The sequence below is a fragment of the Acanthochromis polyacanthus genome, chromosome 12, assembly GCF_021347895.1.
Source record: "Acanthochromis polyacanthus isolate Apoly-LR-REF ecotype Palm Island chromosome 12, KAUST_Apoly_ChrSc, whole genome shotgun sequence".
In the NCBI taxonomy this organism is placed as follows: Eukaryota; Metazoa; Chordata; class Actinopteri; family Pomacentridae; genus Acanthochromis; species Acanthochromis polyacanthus.
The window spans coordinates 24,093,829-24,115,902 of NC_067124.1; the positions used below are offsets into that span (position 1 = coordinate 24,093,829).

The 22,074-nt window shown below is 39.4% G+C and overlaps 1 protein-coding gene across 1 annotated transcript in view; it reads left to right on the forward strand.

Annotated features, from left to right (window-relative positions):
- The window catches only part of atg5 (ATG5 autophagy related 5 homolog (S. cerevisiae)), a 34,075-nt gene extending 14,711 nt beyond the window's left edge, over positions 1–19,364 (forward strand). Inside the window, exons 8-9 of the mRNA XM_022215100.2 lie at positions 4,621–4,738; positions 17,492–19,364. Coding sequence (XP_022070792.1) covers positions 4,621–4,738; positions 17,492–17,628 — 255 coding nt within the window. The 3' untranslated portion in view covers positions 17,629–19,364. The remainder of the gene's footprint in view (positions 1–4,620; positions 4,739–17,491) is intronic.
- Positions 19,365–22,074: the final 2,710 nt, after the last annotated feature.

Genomic DNA, 22,074 nt, shown 5'->3' on the forward strand with positions numbered 1-22,074 from the left:
AGCTCCATGATTAGGTCCTATAGTATGACAGACTCCGTTTGACACCTCAGGTTGGGTATCTGCCTGCACCACGTTTCCCTCTCAGGACACAATTCTTCCATTGTGTTATGATGCTCAGTGGGTACAACAAGGCTAAAGATTGACAACCCCCCTCTAGTGATACTATATTTTCTTGGCTTTCAATGCAATTGAACTGTAATGATCTAAATTTACATTCATAAAATACTAGAAGGGCATTTGGAGATCACGGTCCTACGCCAGGGCCCTTAAACTCAATAGATTTTTCCTTTGGCTGGGTGCTAACTAAGTGCTAAGTTTCTTGAAATTCAGCCCTGTGGTTTTTGTGTAATCTTACTGAAAGAGAGACGGACAAACAGCACTGAAAATGTGCCTTTGCCCAAATGGAGGTAAAATATGTACATTTGCTATTTTGTGACATAGACACTACTGGTCAAAAGTTTTAGAACACCCCAAATTTCCCTTTTTTTTCAAAATTGAAATCCAAGTAGTTCAATGGATAGCTTGAAATGATACAAAGGTAAGTGGTGAACTGCCAGAGGTTAAAAGAAAATGTAAGGCTACTGAAAACTAATGTACATTTCAGAGTTACACAAAAATACCTTTGTCAGGGAACAAGAAATTGACAACTTAAAGCTGTTCTGCAGCAATGGAGGTTGATCAAGCCTTGAAAGTTGGTGCTACCAAATCCTACAGGTGTTCCAACCTTTCTTGATTACTTACAACCCCTCTGTCTGCTTGAAAGTAGTGTTGAAACACCCATGGCAACAAACCCTCCAGAGCATTATTTGAACATTACTGTACTGCAGAAAGTAGTGTTTTGCTATAAAAACGACAATAGAAGAGAGACAGACCATCATAACACTTAAAAATGTAGGTCTTTCCTACAGAGAAATTGCGAAGAAAGTCAAGGTGTCAGCGACTACAGTTTTCTCCACCACCAAAAGACTCTCAGAAACTGGTGGAAACTCTGACAGGAAGAGTCCTGGAAGACCCAAAGCCACAACAGAATCAGAAGACAAGTTTCTGAGAGTCAGTAGCTCACGGGACAACAGCTTCAAGCACAGCTTAATAGTGAGCAAGTCTGTTTCAACTGAAGAGAAGACTTTGAGTTGCAGGTTTGACAGGTCGAGTTGCAGCAAGAAAATTATTGCTAAGATGTCAGAATAAGAAAAAGAGGCTTGCCTGGGTCATGAAAGACTGCCAATGGACTACTGAAGACTGGAAGAAGGTGCTATGGATTGATTAATCAAAATTTGAAATCTTTGGTTGATCATATAGGGTTTTGTACGCCGTCAAGTAGGCAAAAAGATGGTTCCTCAGTGTGTGACATCAACTGTCAAATGTGGAGGAGGAAGTGTGGTGGTTTGGGGCTGTTTTGCTGGATCCAGGGTCAATGACTTGCAAGGAGTGAGAGGAACCCTGAACCAAAACAATTACCACAGCATTCTGCAGCACCATGCCCGGGTAGAGATGGGAAGAACTTTCTGAAGAATATTTGATTTCCATTGTTCCATTGTGCAAAGAATGCCATGAGTGTGTCCAGCTGTTATATCTGCCAAAGGTGGCTACTTTGATGAGTCAAAAATTTAGAATGCATTTTGGTTTCTAAATTTATTTTATTTTATTTTTGTTACTTTATTTATATATTCTGTGTTTTCATTTAAGCGTACAATGAGACATTAGCATGCATAATGGAGAAACTGGAGTGTTCTAAAACTTTTGACCTACCGAAGACACACTGCTTCTCTGCCGTTTGGTGTAGTGTTGAAAATGTAAGACTCTCTGTGCTTTTCCTCATGCCCTGAGGACACGGGTCACTCAGTAACTAGAACCACTGAATTTTTACCTCAGCTTTGAAGTGATAGCGAGGCTGAAATTTACAATGAACATACCTTCTGACATGCCACAATCAAGTTAAGGATTTATAGGAGGTTATAACACAACAAAAAGCATGTGAAATGAATGAATAAAAGGATTTTGATAGATATGACTTGTACTATACACACAGTTTATTATTTATCTTATAAGGAAATGAGGACCAAACTCCATTCAAAGATGGAATGAAATGACAGCAAAAAAAAATTTTCCAAGCTTTTTAGCAGTTACACTGTAATCAGATGGGAAGGGACGAGCTGGAAAGACTTCTGTTTATGCACGTTACATTAGTGAAATGTCATTTCTTTGAATCTTATACACAAATTTTGACAAATTATTCATAAATCATTTAGCAACATGTGGTAATTGGTTGCTGCAAGTGGATTTTGGAGGACAGTGTGACAAATAGAAAATTCTGCTGGTGTAGGACCAAAAAACAGTGCAGCAGGCAGGAACAATCTCATAAAAACAAGTTGGCTGATGAGTTGGTTGTTTGGTCGAATGAAACAGCTCAGGGCTGCACACGCATTTGTTTTCTTGGAGAAGGTATGGAAACAGCTTTTCCACGAGCTTCTGTGACCGACAGTTACACAAAATACAACCCTCTGCTTAGATCTGCACTGATGTTTACGTGTATCTTTGTATATATGCTATAATTTTAACATAATCAAGTTCATAAAAATCCCCAAAATGTTTTGACTTCCTATATATTCAAGCAGTAATGAGGCATGGTGTGATTGTAGAAATTTGAGAACGTGGCTGCAACTTCATTTCTGTGTTCATGTGTTTGTTTGTCTCGTTCATTAGTGCGACAGATGTCGGAGCTTCGATATGAACACCACTTTTGTCAGCTATGTCTACAAATCACCAAAAATGCTGAGATTTTTCAGCCAGATTTTGTCCTTCTTCCTGAACTTCAATTTCAAATGATCTACCTACACGAAGTTAGTTATTAGTAGTCAGATAACACTTGTAAATGTATTCTCTTTAATTGAATTAAGCGTGCTAGTTACTTGTATTTACAGCTTAGGCATCATGTCTATTAAAGCCTGTTATATGTTTTTTTAACGTACCCTAGAGTCCACCGCCACATGTTGTCTGGTGTCTGGTGGTAATTTCCCACCATGCTTCCCGCACCTCTCACTCATGGAATGTTGTGGCTGAGTTGCAGATCACTGCTGGACAGTCATGAGGATATTTGCTGCATACGTCACACTTGTTTAGCTGTCCCATCATGACTTAACTCGGTTTACATTTTAGGCATTTTGATTGCACTTACCCACAGTGATTTGCATTGTGGTCAGCAGAAGGATAAACTTCACCTCTTAGATCACTACCATGAGCAGGTCACAGGTCAAGACTGCATCATCTCAGTTTGCCTCTAAGTGTAGAAGAATCACACACAATCGCAATGTGGGGAAAAGAGATGGAATTTTTTTGGAGGGGATGTGATTAATGATTTTTTGCATTTTTTTCCCCATCTCATAAACACTATTTTGCAAATAAACTTTTAATTCCTGGCTTTCTAATAAAGTTTTTAGTGTCATTCACTATGCAGCAGGGTGGCACATTAGTTAGGAAAGAAAAAAACATCCATTTCATAAAAAATGACCGTCTTCATGACTGCCAAAAGAATGTCTTTCCCATGGAAGAACAGAGAACATAACATTCAGTATTATGGTTCTCTCTGCTATTCTCTCTTTCTAGAAATCTATGGGAGTAGCAGAGCTCTTAGTCTGTAGAAGCTAACTTTTCTGCCAAGTACAGACCTAAGAAACAGATAATGACTTCCAGATTGATTCTGATCGATAAAACATGTCAGCGTCACTCGTAACATCTGTCGAAATGTTGCAGATTGCTAAATATCCCATTCTTAACAGTCTGGCTCATCAAAGCACCACATTCTCAGCTCAGCTCAGCACAGTGTTCATTCACAGCCTTTGCGTGTGTAGCGTGATGAATCTTCTCTTTATCTTTATACTGGAAACACTGTTTAGCACCTTTTAATTTCCACTCATGTTATTGGATGTAAAAAAAAAAAAAAAAAAAATCCCCGTTACAGGATGCTTTGTCTGCTTTTTCAGCAATTCCTTGAATTGATATCACATGTTTAATTCATAATTTTTTTTCCTACCATGTTCTTGATCTGCAACAATGTATTGGTGGGTGGTATGTGTTAAAGAAACAGTCACACGAAGACCGAAAGTTTCCTACACAGAACGTTGCATTGTATCGCCACGATCGATGTTATTCACCTCACCTGTTAGTAGTTTTAATAATGTGGCTGATTGATATGCACTGAGTGTTGCTGGACATGTTACATCTTCAACTCACTGTTAGTGGTTTCCTTTAACCTTAAACAGGTACATTTAGGGACCTAACCTTACCCACAAGTAGAGTATCTGTAGAGGTTGCAGATCACAAAAGTTTAAATTAATCCCTTTGTTATATACAGTTTGGAAGATGCTGGAATATTGTACCTTGTCCTTTCTTCATTAGAGTTGTTTTGTTTCTCTCAGAATAAAACTTTGTGGATTGGTCAACTGTAACCATGAGCCTCTATGTAGCTTATACAACTTGTGTAAAAAGAGGTTTTTTGGTTTTTTTTGTTTAGCCCAACACTTCTTTCATTGAGTAAACATCATCACATTGTGACATTTATTTTTTTACTGTATGTTTCCACTGCTGCACTTGTTGATTTGCTGTGCTCTAATTAATTTACAGACTATGAGCGACAGGCCGTTCATCCAGAAACTGTTTCGCCCTGTTTCATCTGAAGGCAGCGCACACACACTTGGCGACCTACTGAAGGAGATGTACCCAGATGCTATAACAAATGATGGTAAGTCTCCACACAAAGTGAAAAAGTGGGTGAACAATCACAACTTCATACACAACAGCAAAGTGGTCAGTAATTTATGGCGATCTTTTTCAGTGGTTGTAGAAAATAACAGTAATACCAACAAGAATAATTCTACCAAAACATCACACACGTAGATCTGTCATGCCGAACATTACCAGACGCTTACAGTAGGGATGAAGGTGCCAGGCATGTTTTATTTTTGATTTCTTATCAAATGTGGGTCATGTTGTCTTCCAGGAGAGAGAGAAGAAGTATGGCACCTCTCCTCTCAGATTTATTTTATTTACACTTCGACACAAGGCATGTCAAAGATCCGCTCTTACAGATAATGCAGCCAATGAAAGGGCTAGATGAGGGAAAACAGACGCAGTTGCCAGAAAAAGTGGACAAAAATGTGAGACTAGAAAATGAGATGATGGGCAGATAGAAAGTGAGGAGGCATAATGAAGCAAAAGCAATGAGAACACAGTGCAGATGTGATGTAAAGCCAGAGTGCTCGAACAGTAAGAGACCTGCAATCTAAACACATAGGGGGAGAATGCTGAGTTACTTTAATATCTTAGGAACTTTTCCAGACCAGTTGCACTTTGTTGTGTTTTCTAAGGACACCTTTTATTCTTTGGTTTCTATCAGACCTTACACAAATGGAAAGACGTTTCCAAATGCAGGACTAACATTTAGGAGTTTAGGTATAAACAGATACAGAGGTCAGTCAGCAGAAGGTTTTTTTTTAAAGATTTATTAAGATATCCATCTTTGACATGTCTGCCAGCATCCCAATACAACACAAAGGGTTTTTTTTTGTGTTGTTTTGTTTATACTCACACAAACAGCATAAACACATAGAAGAAGTAACAAGCACAGCAAATTATTAAAAGTGAGGAAAAATCTAGAACTTGTACGATTGTACAACAATGTACAGAACGTAACTTGATGGAAAGAAATACTCATAAATACAAGTGAATTTGGGGCAATAAATGGAAAAAATGAACAGGCAATCCAACGTTTAGCTAATCGGTGCACAGTGAATGTTTTCTTTCTATAGACAGGTGCACTGCAAAGAAATAATAAAACTGGATAAGTAGATCTTTTAGGACAATCAAGAACACCAAAAAATATCCCATGTCATTGTGCTTCACAAAATATCGCATGATTATTAAAATCCTACGTATAGGCTAACAATATCAGCATCTGCAAATTCCTAAATATTTTTGAAATAGATTAATGGTAGCACATACACACTGTGCACTCTGTTACCATTTTCACTTGTTGACAGCAGATTTTCTGTATAAGCTCCGTGCACTCGTGGCACACAGTTGAGTTGCAGCTGTGGCAGAGGTGTGGTGATAATGAAAGAAGAGAGGAGGACCGGGAAAGAGAGAAAGGGCGAACAGCAGTCTAAACAGGCAGCGTCTGTAGAGGAGCAGAGAGGAAGTAGATAAGGAGACAATAGTGTGTTGGGACAGAGGACCCGCAGAGACTCACCTGCACGGAGGAGACAGAACCATTAACACCCCTCCTCCTCTGTCTGTCTGCCTACCCATCTGTCTAACATTCACTCTTACTTTACCTCCATCCTCCTCTTGATTGTTTACATCTCATCATCTTTATTAAAAAAATCTAAACTTTTGTGCTGAGTTTAAAGCCCTTTTTAAATGCTTAAGTTACATGTAATTTGGATCCAAGTGGTTATATGTTGCTTCCACAGTGAGAATAATCAAGATCAATGCTTAATGTGTCCTAATTTCCAAATGCACTACATACGAAGTAATAATAGGTTTGGGTATTAAAAAAAAGTGCTCTACATAGGGAAATTCATATAAAACAATTCAGCGTGAATACAATGAACAAAGGCAGGCCTTTCAAAGTCCATGAGCAAATATTACCCAATAATCTATAATCAAGTTCAGAGAAGTTAGAAAACTATCATAAATTGTGTAGGTTTTTGCACTTAGTGTACAAGAAATGAATGTACTTTGCAGTTTTATAACAGCAATAAAATGTTGCAATACATGCACAAGTGTAAACCAGATGTGACTTTTTAAGGATGTTGCTAGATAAACATCCTTGATAGGAAACAAAATGTTTTTTACAAAGGTTAAATGTTTGTTTGTTCCTCAGTCTGACCCACAAGCTTCCACAATTTGCATGTGATTTTAGGTCAAAAGAGATTTAGATGTTTAGGTTAAACTTTGAATCATCCCAAAGGTCAAAAGAATTTTTTTTTGTTAGTTTTTTCTTTACTTCTAAGTATAAACTGGGCCAAATTTGGTTGAACAATGAACAGTTTTTTACTTGTGATTTTAGTGGCATTTAAAAGACAATATTTCAGTATAAAGTAAGTCCTAAATGCCTGTTAAAATATAATAATGCTAATGGAAGAACGTTTATGGTAACCCGGAAAGAGAAGTCCAAGAATCGTAACCTGCATCTGCATTTCACCTTCACTTTACAGAGCTTCCTGGTGAGCTTCAGCTCACTGTTTAACTGCCCTTCACTGCTTACTCTTACACCTCGATAGCATTGTTTTTGGCCACAACAAGCGGCAAACATGCTCCAAAACTTCACTGTAGCTGCTACATACTGAATGGTACAGACACAGTTGGAGACCAGCTTGTTAAAACATTGGGTCATTGACAAAGAGGGAAATATTTCCCTCAGGAGTTGGTTGAGACCAAAAATTGCGCAAAAAGAGCTTGAATGTTGGACGTGGACACCACAATTGATAATGTTGCACCCTATCTTCTGCAAGCAACAGTTTTCTAACAAATTGCCATAATATTTCATTAAAATGTGATTAAATGAAGCTCTCAATCAATTAATCAATCAATCAGTTAATAACCATTAATGACAGTCAGGGGTCGATTCCAGCAGTGGTTCTAGGAAGGTAAAATATCTGGATACGCTGAGTTTATATCAACTGTACCTAAACCTTAATACAAGTTATTAGCCAAAATGCCAGACATATGGAGGTTGTTCTGTAATGTGTTAATGTGCTCTCTCAAGGCTAGTGGCCAAAGATAATTTCTAAGATAAACTTTGTGGTTTCTTGTCACCAGCAAAGTAGTAAGAATATCTGCATGTTGGGAAAAAAATGCAGCTAAACTAGTATTAATGGGTCCAGTTACAGTAAAAAGATCTATAACCAACCAGAAAATATCAAAATGTGTCATTTCTACAGTGCTCTGTCTGACTGCACAGCCTTTAGTGGGAACATTTCAAACCTCCCAAGTACATGTTTTTTTCTGGCTTCAGGCAGCACGAAACCCGGCCGTCACTTGACATCTCTGAACAATAACGGCTGCCAAGATGGTATTTAAGAGTTCTTTTTACTTTGTCATGGATGGTTTTATGGACACTAATGCATCTCAGCCCAGTTGTTTCAAATTTATATGATTTGTACCGTTTTCATTGTCAGATTTATAACTTTGCTTAAAATTTGCGTGACTGTTAGGCAGAGACAGAGATATCCTCTTACCCTCTCTTCCTCTTTTCTTGTTTCTTTCTGTCTCTGTAGCTTCCCTGATCTAAGACTCCTTTTTCCCTCTTTGATCCTCTATCTCTGTCTCAGGTGTAGTCTTCAACATCTTCCCTGTCTGTTGTAGACGTCTTTCATGTCTTTGACGTTAAATCTCTGCTTTTCTTTGCTCTCCTCCCTCCCAGAGGAGTCTGCCACCCTGCCTGGTTGATCAAGGTGAAAGTGGCCCCTTTGTCTCTTGTCGTTTGTTTAGTTTCCACCTCTTCCTCGGTTGGTAGATGAGTTGGGTGATAGCCAGGGATTATGGCGGTGTGTTTGCGTTAGAGAGAAGGGGACGTGTGTTCAGGGACCGGGTGGGGCGGTGGAGTTTTCGAGGGGGTTTCGCTGGTAGTATTGTTCATGAGTTCAGAGAACTTTTTCTTCTTTTTCTGCCGGGACCCTAACGTACAACAAAAAAGGAAAATCTGGGGTGCTCCACTTCTCTATGATCTTTCAGACATCTAATAACAAGGGTTTTTCAAACAAACTCACCCTCTGTTATGTCTTAGAGAGGATTGGCGTTGACCCTTCTGGGACCCAGAAACCAGTCGCGGCAAACAAATGGGGGTGGCTTGAATTAAGTCGGGGAAAAAAAGAGGGGATTCCCAAACCATTTTGAAGCAATGGCCAACAAGTCTGCGTTGCCGTGAGGCTGTTGTTCCTCCCACGTTGCGGCAAACGCACTCAAAACAACATGTTTCTGTAATCAGCGGTCAACACTGATGTGCGTTGGAGCTGTCTCATGTATTTTATTTTTTCAGCCAGGTGTGCAACTGAGCCAGATTTTGTCAGGAATGTGGCTTACGTTTGCAGCAGAAATCACAGCCTAAGGGGTGACGCTGCCCACACATGACATATGTTTATTGACAGACAATTCTCGTAAGTCTCTCTGTTTTCTCCTCAGGTCTTATCGGAGGTGAATCTAATCATGAAAAACCCCTACATTGATTATTGTCTGTGAATAATCTCAGAAAACCCCTCAGCTCATCTGCCCTGTCTCCCCCAACCCCACCCCACCCTAACTCCTCCCTTCCATTTGCCACCTCAGTGCCCCACCCCTTCCCTCCTCCTCCCACATCCCCCTCCACCTATCTCAGACACATCTGTGGTACAGCCCACTCACTATTGGCAGGCGTCCCCGTACAACATGCATCAGGAGCCAGTACAGCTTGTGCTTATCAAACGGTTCGGCTCACTTCAGAGGCTCGAGGGGGAAGTGTAGGTTTCAGTGGCTGTTTTGATACAGCACATAGTGGGTTATGGTTCATATGCGCGGGCGTGTGAGATGTGCGCCAGACAGGGGAATTCAGAATGGCTCGAAAGCCTGCTTGATGACTCGGCCTATTGTTGATTAAAATGTGGTCAGCTGAGATCTTTGGCTTTCTAATTCTGTTGGTGCTACTTTACTGTAAAAAGGCTCTGAGGGATTTGGTAGAACTGAGAGAGCCTCTTGGACAAAGATTTTGACTGTCTTGGACAATTTGAAATAGCTGGAAACAGTGGAAGGTTTAGAAAACATGCAGATACATTTCATGGTCTACTTAAAGTTGTTATACAACTGGTTATTGAATGTTGGCATTCCACAAAGTGAGCTTTTGTCAAAGGCCAAAGCTTCAGTAGAAAATGATACTAAAACTTGAAATACTATAGCTTGAGCAGAATTTTTGAAAATTCCAGCTTTAGTTCAAGTGTGTACAGGCATAAAATAGGTGCAGTACATACCCGTATGTCTAGACAGAAGTAAGAATAGTAGAGTTACAATATGAAGAAATATAAAAGCTTGTTATAAATTCAAGTGTATGTAGTATAATAAGTAAGCATTTTGACAACTGTGAAAGCAAATTGCCAAATTTTAAAATATACCTGACAGCAGTGGCACATCACCACATTTAGCGTATTTTTTTCAGTGTACACTATCATTCTAAAGTTTGGGGTCGTCCAGACAATTTCATGTTTTCCGTGAAAACTCAGATGTTTTTTTTCATGTGCTAGCATAATTGCACAAGGGTTTTCTAATCATCAATCAACACCAATTAGCTAGCACAATGTAGCATTAGAGCACAGGAGTGATGGTTGCTGGAAATGTTCCTCTGTACAACTATGTAGATATTCCATAAAAAAATCAGCTGTTTCCAGCTAGAATAGTCATTTATCACATTAACAATGTCAAGGCTGTATTTCTGACTAATTTAATGTTATCTTCATTGAAAAAAAAACGTTTTTCTTTTAAAAATAAGGACATTTCTAAGTGACCCCAAACTTTTGAACACTATCGTATATCCAACCAATTCAAACTGTAAATATATAATGACATTTCAACACTTGTATTGAGTTACTTTAAGTAAAGCCTGCTTGTACATGTACTGTGACTAATGAAAAATTATATATATTTCTATAAGTACTATTTTTTCAATACTTGGAGAAGACTGAGAGTCTCCGTTTTTATGGAAGACTGTATTCATTTTTACTGTGGAAACTGTGGATGTTTCACTGTAGAGAGTTGTGGGTCACTGTACGGTATTTGGACTGATTTTGTTTGGAAAAAGTTGCTGCATGCAAAATGTGACCTGCAAAATTACACTGAAAATCTCGATCACACGCATGCTGCCAGATAAATCACTTCGCTGAAGCTGCTGGAATAAACTATGGCTGAAATGATGATTTGAAATATTGCTTAGGTCTTTGACAGTATATTTATCCACAATTATTTGTTGGGCATATTTTTGCTATTTTATGACATTTCATAGATTAAATAGCTAGTTGATTTATTGAAAGAAACACCAGATAGATGCTTTAATAATGATAATAAAGTACATGCAGCCTGTCTCTGCCATTCTCTCTTACATTGCTACCAGTTGGATTCTCCAGTTGACATTCAGTAGATATTCTGTCATTTTGTCCACCAGTTAGCAGTTCATTCAGTAAGGCAGTCAGTCTGACCAACTGCCAGTCATGCAGTTTGGCTGTGTTAGAGGAGTGCAGCGTTGCGGTCTTCCTAAATAGTGTTTGGCTGCGCTCGGCTGACAAAACATGTCGTCTTGGCCAGCAGTCGTGTACCACTCAACCACAGGGCGTGTGTGTGTGTCAGCTGACAGATCAGTCTACTTTTATATGGTTTCAGCTACTTTCCTGTGTAGACTAGCCATTAATAATTGTATTATGGTTTGAAGGAAGGCCAGTGCTGTTGTGATTTCTTGTCATGTAAACTCTAGCCACTGAAAATGTTCTGTAATACATTATTAAGCACAGTAAGAATTTCTGTTTGGACTTCATGAAGTGTGCAGAATCATCTGTAAGCGCTCTTTCCAGGCCTTTTCCTGGGAGGTCAACGGTGACACATTTACAGTATTGACGCATCAAACAGCAGTTAATGGTTTTGTAAAGAACCTTCGAGAATCAGTGGTTCCAAGTTTTCATTTTTTGTTACTTCTTGATTAAGGTTTTATAAGCTAAACTGAGATACTCTTGTTTGTTGGCTTCGACTATTATCACTCCTACTGTTCATGTTCATTGCTGTCAATCTAGAGCATTGCGTTAGTCAGAATGGGAAAACACCTCTCTACATCTCTATTCCAGTATAATATTCCTCATTCTTGTCTCCTTTCAAATGACACATCCTCTGACAATTGTTGCACCTGTGCCTTTGAACAGCCTGAGGTGGAATCAAACCCAACATCTTTACTGTAATCGCGATTTGTCAGACTATGAGATGACAGGTTATTAAGGGTCAATTTGGAGGATTTTCTTTCTCTGATATTTGTTGGAGAAACCTGACGAGATGTTCAAGGATTAAAGAGAATTCATTGTCCACAACTCTGGAAAATTCTATTTATCTTCATGTCATAACACCACTTTTTTTCAGCACCTTGTTGCCGAGAAATATGATGCGATTGTACATGTCAGGTCATGTGTCTTACGTATTGAGCCAGACTTTGTAACATTTAAACAAAACTTGCAACATGACAAGTCTGAACTGTAAGATGTCAAATTAACATTCAAGCTGCAAGAGCAGCAGGTTAAATACACCGGGAGACTTTGTCTTATTAAGACCACTGCAGGAAATGGATCACATAGTTATGATTGTATTTTTAAATGTTAATGAACAAAGCAAGTTTAAGAAGCCGTGAAGCACAGTGATGGAGACAAACAGGCAGGAGGATTGTCAAGCTAAAAAAAAAAAATCAGAAACAGAAAGAGAGTTTATTCACAGATTCACAGTGAGAAGACAAGGCAAACAATCAGAGCCAAGATATCCGTTTTTGGTTTTTTTTTTTACTTTTTTGTACAGATTTTCTGTCACTCGTGAGACTTCTGTAAGATCCTCCCTGCTTGGTAAATACTATGTATTCTGTACTCTGGCAAATACTGTTTTTAAAACTTAGCACCTTCAACTTGCAACATCAAACTTGACCTTTGACATTTGGGTTTGCAAGATGAGGCAGAAATAGCTCTTATCAACTGTTTTGTTAGAGATTGAGTAATACCCCTTAGGGCAAATAAACTGAACTTGATGAATGACAATGTTGGGTAGAAAAGCACATTACGACAGTGCTTGTAGATCAGCTGTTGGTGTTTAAGATGCTGGTTGGGCTTTACAGTCTTGCTGAAAACATTCTTGAGCCAGAGACTCTTTTAGCGCCCCCTAGAGTTCAAAATATTTGGCCAATTTTTTGTTGTGTTCTACTGCACTTAAGTTAATTCAGAAATGCAAGAGTTTGGTGAATCATGCATATACTGGCCCACAAAGTGGTTTGGTGATGGGTAGAGCGTAAGAGACTGTAAGGTTCGAAAGTTTAATCTTTAGCGTTAGAGGAAATGATCAGAGCAGCCCCATTTCCTTCTCAGAAAACTAGTATAATTGTTAAGTATTGCCTGCCATGTCTCTGTAGGGAATAAAAGCTTTTTCATTCCCCGTCTCAATTTTTTTTGGTTTAACAAGCCTCAGCTGTTCTGATGCTGCAGATGTTAACAATGTGTTTATTAGATACGATGATGATTACCAAAATTCAACCCAGATTGACCTTATCGGTTTTGCTGTTCTTTTTTTTTTTTTCCAGCATTTTTCAAATTTCTGTCCTAGTTACTGTGTGAACTTGTGTGGGTTTGAGCGTGAGACTCCACATATCTGTACTGATTTGTGGGTACGTGGTTAACATGATGATCTACAGTAATATGTATTTGATCATGTTGCGTGTGTGAGTGTTTTGGGGGCGAGGCCCATTGTGAATTTCCCTCAGTTCTCATAGCGAGACTGTGACAACACACCTACTCCGCCTGTTTGTTGCCAGGCAAGGGCCAAAGGTTAGAGATGGAAAAGAAACACCACCCAAAAATTGTGTGTGTGGGTGTGCCTGTAAGTGTGTGTGTCTGTGTGTGTGCCAGAGAAAGTGTTGTCTCACTATTGCTGTCATACAGGCGGGATCACACCTTTTACTTTCTGTGCTTCTGAATTGAATTATAAGAAAAATTAAAACCCCTTTCAAACGTGGTGACGCAAAGAGTAAGTAATAAAACAAGCCGTAGCTGTGGATGAGCAGTACAAATGTATGCAGATTTAGGATGATTATTTTACCAATTTCTATCAATACTTACATTTTTATAAGGCGTTTAACATTTTAGTTTGTTTTCAAGCTTGAAAAGGGAAAGTCAAGAGAATCTGTGACCAAACACCACCTGTGAAAAAAAACCCATCCTGCCAATTATGCATCGTCCCTCAGAATACTTTTAGAATGAAAAATTGTTTATCAGTATGTTTGTGATGTTTGTTTCATTTTTGCATTGCCACAACTCCTTTTTGTGTATCCAGTGCTTGCAACTTATTCTTTAGTCAGTGTCTGTCTTACACTATACATTGAAAGTCCAACCGTTGTCGGTACATTTCTGCTGACATGCATGCTGTAGACTGGCCGCATTTTCTTTTACTGTTTATGTCATTATCTTCATGGTTTTTCTTCCGAAATTTCTTCAGAATTGTCTCCTTTCAAATTCCATCTAACGCTCCTCCTCTCCTTACAGTCCATACTTCCTCTTAAACTAGAAATGCCCGTTGACTACCCGTCGGTATTTTCTTCAGAACATACACATTCTAGCCTTTAATTCAGAGCAGACTTTCTTTGGACTTCGTGTTTTTTCTTTGCAAGGTTGTGACTCAGTGGTTTCAGTGCAGTCAGCCAGCGATGCAAACAACATCACCGCCTTGACTTCTCAGACTTCTGAACTGTTTAAGCAGTTTTCTTTCCAAATTTTTAAATACATTTGTCAGGATCAACTGATAGCATTTAGTTACTTTTTTGAAATCTCAAAAACACACTTTGCCGGTACACAATAATCAAATAATAAATTACAACTACAACCAATATTCTCTCTGTTGTATTTTGTTGCCTTTTTTTTTGCTATTTGTCTTTGACTGCATGACTTGTTCTTTGCGCTTGTGATCTTAACATTTTACTGAGCTGCTAAAAATCCAGAAATTTAAGGTTTAATTCTGTAAATTAAATCTATCTTCTTTCAAATCTCTGCTCACATACTACACTGCCACTCCCTGCAGGCACCAAACATTAAACTACCTGTTAACAGAAACTGTTTCCTTCCCCTGTCTCCCCTGTAGCTTCATCTATATTCTTCATATGCTGTTTAGCTTTTACAGTTCTATTTTGTTGTGAAATCTAGCAGCCACTACCTATATAGTATTTCTACTTGACAAAATCATATTTACAAAATACTATTAAAGCTGGTAAGTTAACAGCAGTTTTTAAATTTCAATTGCTACCAGCATGTGCAGCCCTAATGTGCTCATCTGTAATGAAATAAGGAAACCTTTGCTGAGAACTTGCACTGTTTTCCTGAAATTAACTTCTTGCACATTTCTGTTTGCCAGTCAGTCAGCAGGTGTAGGGTGGAGCTGATTCTCAGACCGTCGGTTAACGCTTTCCTTCAACCGTCCTCCTGATATTACGTGGAACTAAAATGTCACATACCCAGTGGGTGAACAAGGACAACCTATATACGTTTGTGTGTTTATGAGGTTCAGAGTGATAGACGGGAAAAGGCCCGTCGCTGTCTGCATTTCTCACGCCACATGCAGACATCCATCTGTGCGTCAGAGTTAGTACAATTTACCAGAAGCAAGGAAAGCCGCATACAAATAATAAGCTATGTGAAAACAGTTAGGTAGAAATAAAACATTTCATCAAAATTCAAACCTAGACTAAAAGCACCCAACTGTAAATTTAACCTTTTCTTAATTTGAACCAACCTGAAGACAGCTGCAGTGCCTGTTTTTATGTTAATGCACACATTTAGCTTAGTTTCTGTTTTACAGTCGATCAAAATATTTGTCACCTTCCGGCCTGTTCACTGCAATAATATTTGTCTTGAAACATGAATCAGGCTCAAAGTGAGATTAAAATTATTATTTGTTCTTAACAGCTGAACATTCTGTGTGTCTAGGTTCTATTGAAACCAAAGTGAAGTGTAAACTTTGAACATCAGCTGCAAAACCTGTTTGAACAAACTGTCAACCACCTGCCCTCAGCTGCACTTTAAAATAAAGAGGGTAAACAAAAGGAAAAAAGTCTGAATGAACCAAAACTAGATAAAATTGCTACTTAAGATGATCATTTCAAGCATTTTTGTAGAGTTTAGTACCCTATAAGACTCAAGCAATGCTTTGAAGTCACTGTTTCTGAAGTCCCCTGGCCTTCAAATGTGAGGCTTGATGTGAGGTGTGTGTGTGTGTGTGTGTGTGTGTGTGTGTGTGTGTGTGTGTGTGTGTGTGTGTGTGTGTGTGTGTGTGTGTGTGTGTGTGTGTGTGTGTGTGTGTGTGTGTGTGTGTGTGTGTGTGTGTGTGTGTGTGTGTGTGTGTGTGTGTGTGTGTGTGTGTGTGTGTGTGTGTGTGTGTCCACTATTTAAATTAATGTGGAAAAATAGAAACAATGCATTTTAAAATTATGAATTTTATTGCCATAAATTGAGGCCTTGGTTCTTGTCAGTTACAAATAACAAATGGGATTTTCAAGATCTTTGATGTGTTGTAGTTACTTGAACTCCACTCTTCCGGTAACATGCTGAATCAGTTCTGCAGAATTCTGCAAGCAGAACTCTCCATTTAGTTTTTTTTGCCGTCTAATATTTATGGGGGCGGTTACGGTCTTTAGCTGACAGTCATAGGGGTGGGATGACAGGAAAACACATGAGAAAAAAGAAATAACTGCCCCCTGTTGGGTTCATACTGGTATTTGTAGTATATTTCCTGTGGTTAATCCCAATAATACTTTTTAATAAAGAAGTTCTAATTACCATCGAAAGGGTACCAACCATAATTCCTACATTTCCAAAGTTCTAGGCTCAGTGAATGTCAGTAATGATCAGAAATCTCCTCTCTGCAAATTACACGTCGGAGAAAGTCGTTGCTGGTAACGGATGTTTTTCGGTCATGGCTGATGGGTGGTGTCAGTCACAGGAGGACATCATAGCCAGAGGCATGTGCAAATGCCGTCAGAGTGAAAGTTTAAAAATTCGAATCCTCTCAACGAGGAACACAAAAACAATCAACTGTCACTTTACTATGCTTCATAACTGAACATTCACACACTCATTTTTACACTTGTACTTTCTCTCTCTCTCTCTCTCTGCCTCTCCACCACACCAGTGGTATTACTGTAGCGTCTGATGTGGTCTCTCTCACCTCATGCTACCATCTCTTCCTGTTTCCTCTCCACCATTGCTCCCTCAGTCTTTTTATCTTTTCTCTCTTCTTTCTTTTTCTGGCTTACTGTCTCTTGGTTTTTCTCTTTTATCTCCCCTTTCACTGTTTTCCTCTTTTCTTAATTTCTCTCTTCTTTCCACCCCCATTTCCTTTTTATCTTTAATTATCTTCACTCTGCTGTTTTCGAACTTACACATTTCCTTCTCCTCTTTCTGCCTTTCATTCCTTTACTTATCTTAGTCTTCTCATTATTCTTCATCTCTCGTGTTTTCTCTTTTCTCCTTTCACTGTTTGTCCTTTACTCTTTTGTCTCTTCTACTTTATGCAACAATTGCTTTTTTTTAAAAGAGAAACATTAAAAATGCAGTAAAATAAAATAATGGGATTAGACAAATCAGTATAAATAAAAACATGATACATCAAAGTTCTAATTAAAACAGCCTACCAGCAAAAATGAATTTAAAGTGATTTAAAAGAGGCTGCTATCGTCCTCTCTCTCTCTATCCAGGTGAGCAGAAACGTTACCAGGTGGTGATCCACGGTATTGAACCACTCCTGGAAACTCCTTTGCAGTGGCTCAGCGAGCACCTCAGCCACCCCGACAACTTCCTGCACATCTGCGTCATCCCCATCCCCACTGACTGAGGCCACACCCCTGCACCTCAATGTCACCATGACGACGCACCGGCCAACCAGCTGACCCACCAGCCAGCTGGGTAACCCCCAGAAACGGTATCGTTTTCGGTTGGAAACTTTGAACTAACAGACTCTTGAACGAGAAGGAGATCAGATTCGTAAAGATGAACAAAGGATGTGAAGGCGGTGTCGAACAAACCTCTTTCCATCTCTGTTGCCCATTTATGTTTCTATCCCATTCCCACTACCACTCCTCTTTTCCCCCCAGAAAATGTGTTCATAGGACACAAGAATGAGAAGAACTTATTTTCCTTTAAAAGAAGGTGAGATGATCAGCAGAGATCTCTTTGTTTTCTATTCTACTGTCTCGCATCTCCTTTTTCTACTCATCTCTAAACATCTAAATTGGAAGAGAGTAGGTGAATTGATTCTTTGTTTTTCCATGCTGGTGTACGCCTCCCGTCTCGCCAACTCAAAGACTTTACTGTGGACAATGAGATGGGATTGTTTGCAATTTGGGGATCACTGTATCCAGTCCTGCTGAAGTTGCCTTAGTTACTACGTTCCTGCATTATCGTCATCATTGTCCTTTCACAATGTGTGGACATACCTGAGTCAGTCTGAGTTTACATCACAACCTGGAATATTATTCACTGTCCCACAAATACTGCATTGTTTCGACTGACAAAGTGAGCTCCAATGAAGACGAGCTGTTTTGGACGTTTAAAGGCAGCGACTGCTGACACATTATTTCCCTCCACTGATCCCAGCACATCTGGTTTGAACTGAACGTGTGATATGTTAAGTTTAGCATCTAATTATGAGTTAGTTGCAAAAGAAACTTAACAAGCAGACAGAATGCCCAAAGTCATTGTCTGATACTCTTCCTGAATCAGCATTAAATTGTAGCTTTAACTTGAAAACAGTGTAATTCCATTATTCCTGTTTACCTTTAAGAGAAGTTCTGGTTTTAAGCAACTTAAGGTCTTAATTTTGTTGTTGAAATTATCTGGAATTAACTTTTAATGGTGGGGAACGTCGGCGACTATCAAAACCAAGTGGATAAACTAATAATACTGTGGTGTTTTTGCTCAAAGGGAGGCTGCACTTGTTTGTTTGTAACTTATTTTTGCTCTTTCTGCCCAGACAAGATGGAGATAAAGGATTTTCACAGGGTAACATTTGAGAGTCATCTCGCTATTTATGAGGCTTCAGCATTTTGTGCGGGGGTCATGGGGAAAAAAATCCACACATGTTTTCAATAACAAGTGTTGATTTCTCCCCATCAGTACAACACTCTTTAGAGGTTTTTACTGTCTGTTTTTGTCAGATTTGGCCCAAGCTTCTTTGTCTGCTGCCAAACTTAAATGAGCATCTGGTTTTGTATCGTTTAAAGAACTCCGCTTAGGTAATGCGGCAGCAGGCACGATTAGCATTGAGTCTGCAGGCTGTTGTGGGCCTAGACTGTTTTTACATGTATTACATATGCTGTTTATGTCATATTTTAGTTCATGAACACAAACAAAAGTGACAATAGCAGACAAATGTTTTGACAGCATAGTAGCAGTAGCAGAGAAATGCCAAGACTGGATACGTTTGCTTCATGTTGACACTTTTTCTTGACTTCTGCTTCTCATATCAACAACTTTTTTTTTTTACGTGTTCACACTGAAATACAATTACATTCAAGCTTTCATGTGACAAGGTTCATAATAACTTACAATAAAATTGAGTTGATTCAAATATTTAATGGTCAGAGTATCAAGTTTATTGTGGAGACAACACTTATCACGGTGCAGGGATAATGCTTCCCGTCAGGGATCTGGAAACATATTAATAGGGGGGTAATGGGGTGGTTTCACAGGTATGGCCTCGCTGGTGGGACCCGGCCCCCTTATGGCTATGGGGCGGTGGGGGTGGACAATGTTGGCTTGGCCCTGCTTTGCCATGGTAGCTGTTCTGGGCTTCAGGGTCCTTCACACTTGCATGTTTGATCAGATCTCACCAGCTCCTGTCGAGTCCCATGGTAGACAAATGATGGGACCCGGCAGAATGTGCTGAGACTCTCTCCAGAGTCTCTACACTAAACTCATTCTCTCTTTCACTAGTATCCTCTTCTGGCCTATTCTATACTGTCAAGACATCCACAATTATGCTGTTCAATACTGTTTATTTTTTGAATTTTTTGTTTTGTTCGTTTTTTTATTTGTTTTTTTTGTTTGTTTGTTTTATTGATGGGTAATTAGTAGTCAGGAATAACACTACACCTGAAACTCTTCAATTGTAATGGTACCGCTTGTTAGATCCTATCCCTGTTCATACTATTTCATCCTGTCCTGCCTTTGTTTCCCCTGCACATCACTGAGGTGTAGCACTGCCCTCCCTGGCTCATAATAGGGAATTCTAATAAAGAATATCAGCTTAGCTTTCAGGGAGGGCTGGTGATGGTCACACGCATGCACTAAATATTAAAATAGTTGGCTGCAAGACTATAATATGCATTAATCTCATAAAATGTTGACACCCCTTGTGGAGTTAAACAGTGAGAATAAATGCAGCCAAAAAAAATTCCACCGATTTGTTAAGGGTTTCCCATTGCGAGATGTAGCAGCCAGCATGTTGCCACCCTAACCATGACAAGTGAACGCTGTCTCAGTTACAGTGCCTTGCGAAAGTATTTGGCCCCCTTGAACTTTTCAACCTTTCGCCACATTTCAGGCTTCAAACATAAAGATATAAAATTTAAATTTTTTGTCAAGAATCAACAACAATTGCGACACAATCGTGAAGTGGAATGAAATTTATTGGATATTTTATACTTTTTTAACAAATAAAAAACTGAAAAGTGGGGTGTGCAATATTATTCGGCCCCTTTACTTTCAGTGCAGCAAACTCACTCCAGAAGTTCAGTGAGGATCTCTGAATGATCCAATGTTGTCCTAAATGACTGATGATGATAAATAGAATCCACCTGTGTGTAATCAAGTCTCCGTATAAATGCACCTGCTCTGTGATAGTCTCAGGGTTCTGTTTAAAGTGCAGAGAGCATCATGAAGACCAAGGAGCACACCAGGCAGGTCCGAGATACTGTTGTGGAGAAGTTTAAAGCCAGATTTGGATACAAAAAGATTTCCCAAGCTTTAAACATCTCAAGGAGCACTGTGCAAGCAATCATATTGAAATGGAAGGAGCATCAGACCACTGCAAATCTACCAAGACCCGGCCGTCCCTCTAAACTTTCACCTGGAACAAGGAGAAGACTGATCAGAGATGCAGCCAAGAGGCCCATGATCACTCTGGATGAACTGCAGAGATCTACAGCTGAGGTGGGAGAGTCTGTCCATAGGACAACAATCAGTCGTACACTGCACAAATCTGGCCTTTATGGAAGAGTGGCAAGAAGAAAGCCATTTCTCAAAGATATCCATAAAAAGTCTCGTTTGAAGTTTGCCACCAGCCACCTGGGAGACACACCAAACATGTGGAAGAAGGTGCTCTGGTCAGATGAAACCAAAATCCAACTTTTTGGCCACAATGCAAAACGATATGTTTGGCGTAAAAACAACAAAGCTCATCACCCTGAACACACCATCCCCACTGTCAAACGTGGTGGTGGCAGCCTCATGGTTTGGGCCTGCTTTTCTTCAGCAGGGACAGGGAAGATGGTTAAAATTGATGGGAAGATGAATGGAGCCAAATACAGGACCATTCTGGAAGAAAACCTGTTGGAGTCTGCAAAAGACCTGAGACTGGGACGGAGATTTATCTTCCAACAGGACAATGATCCAAAACATAAAGCCAAATCTACAACGGAATGGTTCACAAATAAACGTATCCAGGTGTTAGAATGGCCAAGTCAAAGTCCAGACCTGAATCCAATCGAGAATCTGTGGGCAGAGCTGAAGACTGCTGTTCACAAACGCTCTCCATCCAACCTCACTGAGCTCGAGCTGTTTTGCAAGGAAGAATGGGCAAGAATTTCAGTCTCTCAATGTGCAAAACTGATAGACATACCCCAAGCGACTTGCAGCTGTAATTGCAGCAAAAGGTGGCGCTACAAAGTATTAATGCAAGGGGGCCGAATAATATTGCACGCCCCACTTTTCAGGTTTTTATTTGTTAAAAGAAGTTTAAAATATCCAATAAATTTTGTTCCACTTCACGATTGTGTCCCACTTGTTGATTCTTGACAAAAAATTAAAATTTTATATCTTTGTTTGAACCCTGAAATGTGGCGAAAGGTTGAAAAGTTCAAGGGGGCCGAATACTTTCACAAGGCACTGTACCTGCATCAATTCACTCGACCAACTACATATTTCGGTCATGCAATTTGGTATCTGTTCATAACGTACGCATGCACAACACATGCCTGTACTCACGCAAGGTATTTTTTTATTTAGTTACTTTATGGGTCGATCTTTATGAAATGGCCAGATTCAATCAGATGTTGCCATG